The sequence below is a fragment of the Boleophthalmus pectinirostris genome, unplaced genomic scaffold (assembly GCF_026225935.1).
Source record: "Boleophthalmus pectinirostris isolate CB_2022bp ecotype Guang Dong unplaced genomic scaffold, ASM2622593v1 HiC_scaffold_9, whole genome shotgun sequence".
Taxonomy (NCBI): Eukaryota; Metazoa; Chordata; class Actinopteri; order Gobiiformes; family Gobiidae; genus Boleophthalmus; species Boleophthalmus pectinirostris.
In genome coordinates, this window is record NW_026571541.1 from 6,869,745 (window position 1) to 6,878,806 (window position 9,062).

The 9,062-nt window shown below is 37.7% G+C and overlaps 1 protein-coding gene across 1 annotated transcript in view; it reads left to right on the plus strand.

The window, feature by feature from the left end:
- lrrc75a (leucine rich repeat containing 75A) overlaps positions 1-7,480 on the plus strand; it is a 90,507-nt gene extending 83,027 nt beyond the window's left edge. Inside the window, exons 4-5 of the mRNA XM_020924995.2 lie at positions 5,437-5,710; positions 6,896-7,480. Of these exons, the coding sequence (XP_020780654.1) occupies positions 5,437-5,710; positions 6,896-7,480 (859 nt within the window). The remainder of the gene's footprint in view (positions 1-5,436; positions 5,711-6,895) is intronic.
- The last annotated feature ends 1,582 nt before the right edge of the window (positions 7,481-9,062 follow it).

Genomic DNA, 9,062 nt, shown 5'->3' on the forward strand with positions numbered 1-9,062 from the left:
TATTATTGTGAGACTTTTGATAATACGATATCACAATATTTCGGTTATTTTTACATCCCTAGATACAATACATATGACACGGTGAGCTTTCGATTCGATATGATATATTTCAAATTGATTTAATACAATTCAATAAAAAGATTAAGTCTAAATCATGGCTGTGATACTAAAAGTCTTTGTTAAACCACTTCTTGTGCAAAGTGAACAAGAAACACACCCATTTTAATCATCAAAACATCACATTAAATGATACGATATTTTGATATTTTTGCACACCCCTGGCTATGACCCATCACTGTGACTTGTGTTCACGAGTGCGACATCCTTCTCTGTCCACAAGAAGGCAGCGGCATGGTATTGGTATACTTTTATTTACAAGGCTCCCCTTGGACTGCCTCCCTATTTTTGTACTTTAATCAGACAGAGAAGTGTTGACTCATACGCCCGCCTTGCAATCTAACGATCAGCTGTTGCTTCCTTTTGTCCACTCAGCTCCTTTTGCTTGGAACAGGTTGAAGAAAGGCTGGAAACTGACGCGCTCTCCTTGAACGCTTCGATTGAAAAGCGTTTAAGGACCAGCATCAGTGACTGCTTCAATAATGTGCACTTGTATTTCCTAATCTGTGATCCATGTCGTGTCGTTGTTGTTTGTACGTGCGTGTGTCTAACTACTGTCTCTTTTAATCCCAGTCTTAATCTTTTGAATTTTTTTCTGGTTAAATAAAAGTTAAATCAAATAAAAATTACTCAAACATGCATGAACGATTCAGAAAACCTCCTCTGACATGTTTTTGACGACGGAACATTCTAACATGGTAGAAAGAAACATTGATTTAACCTAATACGCTCTCTTTAACCACAACTATTCAAGTAGACAAAATTGAATATTGTTGCCATGGTGTTACCCCCAAGTACAGACTGTCTTTGATATTTGTACAAATTTGAGCTGTTGGATCAATTTATTCTCTTTCATAATCTATCCTAAAGCCTGCATTTCTTCTTGTAAATGGACCAGAAAGTCTTAAAATAGACCTTTTATTTACACATAAGTTTTTCTGTAATTACTTGAGAGATAAAAATCAGTTAACACATTTGGATCAGTTTAAAATTGGTATTGGAACTGGAAAAGCTGTATGCATTTCGAAGCAGTTTTTCTAAATGTAAGCCACAGTAATTCATCTGATTGATTGAACCACAGAGCAGCCTTCATGCCCCAATTCCCAAGTAGATCACCTGTTGGCGTTTCACCTCCACTGCAGTTCTGGATATGCTCTGACCCAGTTCTCTGGCCATCACAATATTGTAAGGTTGTCAAAACAAAATCACAAACTCGTATCAAGGCTAGATACTCATTTGAACAAGTATCGATACTGTAAAAAGCATTTTCTTTTGTATCAACACTACAATATCTGTATAGGTTCTGATTTATGTGAAAATTAAAGATGCATTGTGTAACTTTTCTGGTGGAGGGTCCATCACCTGCTTATTTCTATGGAGTTGTCATTGCTCTGCCTGATGTATTCCACAGTATGACAGCTTTGCCTTACATTTATTCAATTGCAAGTGGTTTTATAGCTCAAAAATATCTTGAAAAACATGTATTCTGTCTGTGAGCGGCATTGCCTCCACAGATCTGCCCTGTAACTTTGCCTGATTTGATCTTCTTCTTCATTTGATGGACCAAAAAGCTACACAATGCACCTTTAAAGTCAAAACTGTTAAAATGTAAGTACCTTTTGATGGACGCAACAAGTGAAAGACCAAATGGCATAATAACGAAAATACTTTTAATCATAGGATGAAGTGATTTCAATTAAGATCTATGGGAGGCCATTAGGAAAGAAGGATACAAGCAGTGGTCCTCAGATTGAATTTAATGGGCTTGTTTTGGTGAAATGGTCCAGTACAGCTTGTCCTGAGGCGACCGTGTGAGTCATAACACAAGACAGACTTATGGCTGGACTGAAATAGCAGCAATATGTTGTGTCCATGTGATGTCTCATTATCACGACCTATAGTTTCAAATGGAGATGCTAAGTTAAAGAACCTACATTATGCTGTTTCCTGATCTATGTTATGACGTTGTTTCATTCATACATGTTTAACACAAAATCCTGCATATTTTAAGTCAGGGGTCTCCAACCTGTAGCTCAGGAGCGACCAGTAGCTATCTGTGCTCCTCCAAGTAGCTCACCAAGGGATTTCTGTGTTATACTTATTGTGCTGAAAAACTCAAATTTGATTCATTAAATGCTTATTACCACTGTAAATGTACATTTTGATGCCTAACATTGTGCATTAATAATTGGACAGTGGTTTATGTTTTATAAGCCTCTAACTGTACTCCATCTACGACTCAGTTTCTTGCGACTTCTTAAATGAGTTGCTCTCTGGCGTTTTCGTTTTATAACAGTTGCTCACCAGAGGGAAAAGGTTGGAGACTTAAAGCATCTTGTGATGAAGCGTCTTGTCTTGTAATAGTAGTTAACAGCACCTTTTACCTTTATTTCAATAGAGGCTGAAATGATGAAAATGATTCAAGCTAAGGTGTATGGAATTTAAAAACACAGTGGAGCAGTTCCTGTATTACCACATAAGTCTAACATTTAAGAAGCCATTAAAAAAAAAAAGAAAAGAGTATAAAGCGTTATGTTGTGAAAGCTACAGAGCTCTGGAATGAATGAATTGTGTTTGTTTTAATTTACAATTTTTCTCTTATATTTACAGTAAGTTGCAAGTGGAATTGTGAATGTACACTTGCTGTTCATATGCAGCTTTTCTTTTTTTGGAATTCTGTCATTGTTTAATAGGGACATTATAAGTACTAATTAATAAGTAGTACTATAAGGGCATTATAAGTACTTTTTACTTCAGCCTAAACCTTTTCGGTCATGATCTATGTGGTTGTAGTCTATGTTTTGTTTTGTTTTGTTTTGTAGTGCTGCAAAATGTTTTCTGTTTGCGAGGAGAACTCAGCCTAAATATGCAGGATTTGTGTCTTAAACAACTCCAGGTCTGTATGTGATGAGGAAACAACATTATAGCATAAATCCAAAAATAGCGTAATGTGGGCATTTTAAATAGTTGAGTTGAATTTAGTTGTTTTAAACCACAATCTGCATATTCGCTGATTTCTGACCCATCAGAGCAGAAGATAATGTGCTGTTATGTGAGTTTGTCAGTTTAGAAAGGAGCAGAGTAACTACTAACTATTACATGGCTAGAATTTTATTCAATTACAAATGGAAGTTTAAAAAGAGAAAAAAAAAAAGAAAGAAAAAAAAATCTATAAAAAAAATCTACAGAATTACAGTAACGTGAGTGTTTGCATTAGTTACTTTCTACTCCATAAATCAGATTATGATCAGATCAGATAACGTAGCAGTGTGTTTGTGTGTGTTTCTTTGTAGTAGTCATTGATTGCTCACCTCTGCAGGGGAAGTGTTGGAGTCTAACCAGAGCCTCTTAATGATCAGGAGCAGCGGGGTCCTGTTCATTCATTGACTCAGATTCAAGCTCTGTAACTTTATTGGATTTTACGAACAAAAGGCAACAGGAGGCAGGAATAAAGAGTGCAGACAAGGAACAGTGCTGGTTTTAATAGAACTTTGTTATATCCACTGTGTTAAATAATTGTCCTTTCGTCACTACTATGAGAAAGAGTTTAAAACCAAAGGACTATACCAAAAATGGTGTTGGGGTACATGTGTTTGTTGGTTTTGTATGTTTTTACAGCTCATCCAAGCTGCTTCTTCAGTTCTGGTCAGACGCTGGTGGACGGTGATGGGTACTTTCACACCTCTGAGCATACAGGCTATCACTGTTGTTTTCTTTGTTTTGATATAGGTGTGAGGATGGAGTTGTAAATAGGAGAGAGATGATGTCTGAGCACTCAATTTCTCTTCAAAGATGGCTTGTCTTTCTTAACAAAAAATACATTTTGCTACACTGAATGGAGTAGTGTAGCGAGGACTACAGTGAGCCTTATATTGGGGAAACAAAACTGCCACTTTATAAGAGGGTGTATCAACACAGACAAGAGAGCAGTAGTAGACCCCAGTCTGCTGTTCATCTCCATATCAAAGCCACTGGCCAGTCCTTTGAGGATAGTGAGGTACAGATCTCAGCAATCTGACGAGAACAGAAGAAGCATCTTGGTTGAGCATCTTGAATTTCTCCTTTGCCATGGATCCTACCTGTATGACTGAGGGATTACACAAACGGTCTAGATTAATATTAAGATTAGTGTTTGCATCTGGAAACTGTGGCAAGGAGGTAAATATCATTTAATGTACCATTGTCCATTACAGGTAATGTAATATAAATTATACTAGATTAGATGCTGGGAGGGAAAAATATGTCTTGTAAACGAAGAGTTCAGTAGCAAAAACAGATATCTCCAAGTTTGTTTGTTTTTTTTGTTTTTTTTATTAATTATTATTACCATCATCTAGAGATATTATGAATGACAACAATAAACAATAGTAGATTTTATCAAGAGGGGGTGGAGTAATATTTTGATAGCAGTGAAATAAATTTGGGTTTTGAAAATATTACTATACTTAGAGTAACTATAAGCCTCTAATGACTTTTTCAAGTGGCACTTATCTTCTTACTTCACATTCATCACAGCTTTACATGATGTTAATATCTTAATAGTTTGAAAGGCCCTAACCTTAACTATATCTCTATATTAAATATGAAAAATCAAAAAGAGTAGATCTTGAATAAGAATAAAATAACCTTTAAATGAGAGTATAATGTGATATTTCTGCATTTTACTGTCCATTCAAGTTTTACTACAAACTTGACGCTGTAGATATTTCCACATTTTTGTACATTACTACTATAATGCCATCTGATCATTGACATTGACATAAGTTGCCTATCCATGGATTTCAGAATGATGAGCAATTAGGCCTGTTTCCATCACAATTAACAATTTAAAACAAAAGCTAAAAAGTCCTCAATATGTAAACTGAGACCCATGACTAGGGGTGTGCAAATATATGAAAATATTGAAAATATATCGATATATCCTAATACTAAATTTGGTGATACAGTATTGTTATTTTGGGCTGCTGTATCATTATATTGCCAAGAGTATTTTTTGGTATCTTTTAGCAATTTTTGGTCGAACTGCACTACAATTTTGCTGCTTATTTAGTAGAAAACTATACACTTGACATATTCACAGTTCTTCACATAAATGGTAATAATAATGCTACTTATTTAGAATTAATATTACCATTGATATTTTTTCTCTTTGTTATTATAATATATTGTGACGTGTGAGCTATGGTGTCCAAAGAATTCAATCAATAAGGTCTAAGTCTATATCATGATAATATTGAATTGTGAATCAGGTATCATGTGTTGAATCGTGAGGCCCTATCTTTGCCCATTTCTTATCCTCTTTCTCCTTCTTTTCTTTAGCCTGAAGGCAGTGCTGTCCGCCCCTCCCTCCAGTGGCACGTTGGACCTGTCTGGGATCCCCCTTTGTGCCAGGGACATGGAGCGCTTGTGTGCCCACCTTCAGCGCCACGCCCCCTCTGTGGTGAGTCTGGAGCTGGGCTTCACCGAGCTCACGGACGAGGCCTTTCTGCTGCTCCTGCCCACCCTGGCCGCTCTGCCCCGACTGGAGACTCTGGCTCTGAACGGAAACAGACTCACACGGGCCGTTCTCAAGGAGCTCACAGACGCACTCAAGGTAGAACTGGGATTGTACATGATATACTGTTAGGTGTTAAGTGATTTTTTGAATATGTTAGAATTAGACCATCACATTATTTTGAGAGAGGAGTATATTACAGTTCTTCTTTCTGAGCCTTTTTGATTGTTGATGAAATGAATGAATTAATTAATTATAAATATGTCATTTATATACAACTGAAACAAAACAGTTGATGAAGAACATTTTCAGTATGCTGCCATACACTTAAAAAAATCTAAGCAAATACAGTAAACCTGTAATTGTTCTTCAAGGTATTCAAAGTGCTTTACATCAAGGAACCGGTCTTGGTCGCGAGTCCAGCTTCAAAACTGCTTTTTTACGGTCTTGGTCTTGTCTTGGACTCAAGCACATTTGGACTCAGTCTTGTCTCAGTCTTGATGGAGCTTAGTCTCGGTCTTGTCTTGGATTCGAGGTCTGACACTCGACAAGTGCCATCGTATTTCATTACAGCCGGTAAATGTGAAGAGGCTGCTAAATATCACTGCCAAACCAGTAAGATAATGTAACTGTAAATGTTATGAACCTGAAAAATCCCACTTGATTCACTTTGAAGTTGTTTTTTGTAAATTACCAGTGGAAGCGGGATTAAAGAAGGGATTCTCAAACTGTGGGTGAAAGTGTTTAAGTGCAGCACAGTTTGCTTCGCTTATTTTAAGCCTAAATGAACATTAACCAGATCAAATGGAGATACATTTATAAAAACATTGATATGTATGTGTCAGAATAACTGTAAAATACAAATAAATGTAGAAAATGACAAAGATGTTCTTGATTTGGTCTCGATGGGCCGTGGTCTTGGTTTTGTTTCGGTCTCGACCTTTAAAAAGTTTGGTCTTGTCTCGGTCTAAACTCTCAGAGGTACTGGTCTTGTCCTTGTCTTGGGATCCCATGTCTCGGACTGGTCTTGGTTTCGATTAGTGCGGGCTTGACTACAAAACTACACAGACATTGGGGGCAACGGGAAAAGGCAGTATAAAATATTTGATTACATTATAGATGCAAACTATGTAGTAGAGGTCCAATTCTGTCGTATTTGTGTGATTTTTCAGCATTGATACATCAGTGTCAAAATCTAGTTGGATTTTGGCTTTAATATCTGTTAGTATTTTGATAGCTTTTTTTCTTCCTTAATAACTACTCATCTCTCTCTGCCCACTCCAGGACCCCAGCAGCTTCCCAAGTGTGACATGGATTGATTTGGGCAACAACGTGGACATATTCTCTCTGCCCCAGCCTTTCCTGGTGAGCCTCCGGAAGCGCTGTCCCAAACAGGGCAACCTCCCGACCATCCTGGAGTTTGGGGAGAGCCAGGCCAGCGACCCCCCGGAGAGACTGCGCGGTTTGGGGGAGGAGGAGGAGACTGACGACACTAACCGCACCGAAAGCATGGGCGAATTACGGTCGGAAGTTGATGCCGAAATGGACGGAGAGACTGAAATTGAAGAAATGATGGAGGAGCTGTTGGATTTTGATAGAGAAACGCAAGGTAGGGATGAAGAGGATGATAGCATGTGGACATTAGAGGAGCAGAGAAAAGTGATACGCCCAAGAAGGAGACAAATCCAAGACAGTCCCAGGAAAGAGGCGAAAAAAGCGGAAATGGATGACGAGGAGGACACGCACAGCCGCTCCTCTCACATGTCCTGCTCCAGCCAATCACAGCACTCGTTGGGAGCCGGTGAGCCGATAAGAGTGGAGATGGAGGACTTGGAAGAAACCACAGACCGATCAGAGCATTTGACCTGAGAGTTTGTAAGTGTTCAATTTGGCTCCGATTCATTTCCTGTAAAAATGGAAAATGTCCTTAAAAGGCTGGACAGGTGAGATCCAAACTAAATAAGCCAATGGATAGTCCCTCACTGTTCTCACAGCGGGTGATGAAGGAGAACAGAGGACATCGGCCAATCACAACTGTTGTTCTAGGGAAATAAAGGGAATACTGGATTTTATAAGAATTACACATAAAAGGATTAAAGGGACTATATGTAGCTTGAACAGCCAATTCAGAAATTGATGGTAGCGTAACAAAACAAGGTATTTCAGCGAATCAACTTTTAAAATATACACATTTCAAGCATAAAATGTTTAAGTCGGGTTGTCAAAAGTATCAAAAAATCAGATACTCATTGATATTAAAACTAGTATCGAAACTAGATACTCAGAAGACAGAAATGAACCTTTCCTGAATAACTTTAGAATGATCTTGAGTTGCATCAGACAGAGTATAAGAACACATAGACTGGTATATTTTGTTAGTTCTTAATCAGGTCACAGAATTTAATGTAGGACAGTTGCTTAAATTAAGAATAGATTGACAGGTGGTGCTCTGTTATGCCTGAATTGTGTACAAAAATACACAAGTGACCATATGTAGTGAAATACAGACCACCTGATCTTCGGTGAGTTAGTGGCTTCGTGAGAAAAGCCAGATTGTTTCAGAATGGGGCGAAGTAGCAAATACTGTCCTGAAGAAAGCGTACTGTTGCTTCAAAATAAGATTACTCAAGTAGTCCAAGTAGTAGGTCCAAGAAATTTCCTAATAAGTATTTAGGGATGCTACTACTCAAGTAAGAGTAATTGTAGTAACGTCTTTTGTCACTATAAGAGGAACCAAAACTTTCACTCAGGAAGAAAAGGAGTACTGTAAATTAAATTAACTCCTACTTGAGGAGTAAATCTTTGTAAAATTTGTTTGTAAATGTCACCACTACTACTACTACTACTACTACTACTACTACTACTATTACTACTACTAGTCAGAAAGGTACAGTTTTATCAAAAGTTACTGCTAAAATGTAACTGTTAAAACATGGCCTTGCTACCTATGGTCCCTCTTAACCTTCCATTTAAAGGTGCACTGTGTAACTTTTCTGGTGGAGGATGCTAATGCTATTGCTTTGCCTGGGATGTTTCACAGTATGGCATTAAACAATATATGTTGTATTTACCGTATTTTTCGGACTATAAGTAGCTCTGGAGTATAAGTCGCACCAGCCAAAAAATGCGTAATGAAGAAGAAAAAAAACATATATAAGTCGCACATTTTGGGGGAAATGTATTTTATAAAATCAGAGACCAGGAACTGACATTTCATGTTGAAAGTCAAGTTCTAGTAATAACAATAGAACAGAGAACAACAGACTGTTAACGTCACATATGAACAGTTCTTCAGATACACTATTACATAAACAACAGAACAGAACAAGTTTACCAAACTCCAAATCACTAAATCCATTGAATTCTTCATCCTCGGTGTCACTTCTGAGCAACTCTGTGACCTCCGGAGGTAAACAGAGCGCTGCTTCCTCTTCTGTGTAGCTGTCGTCAG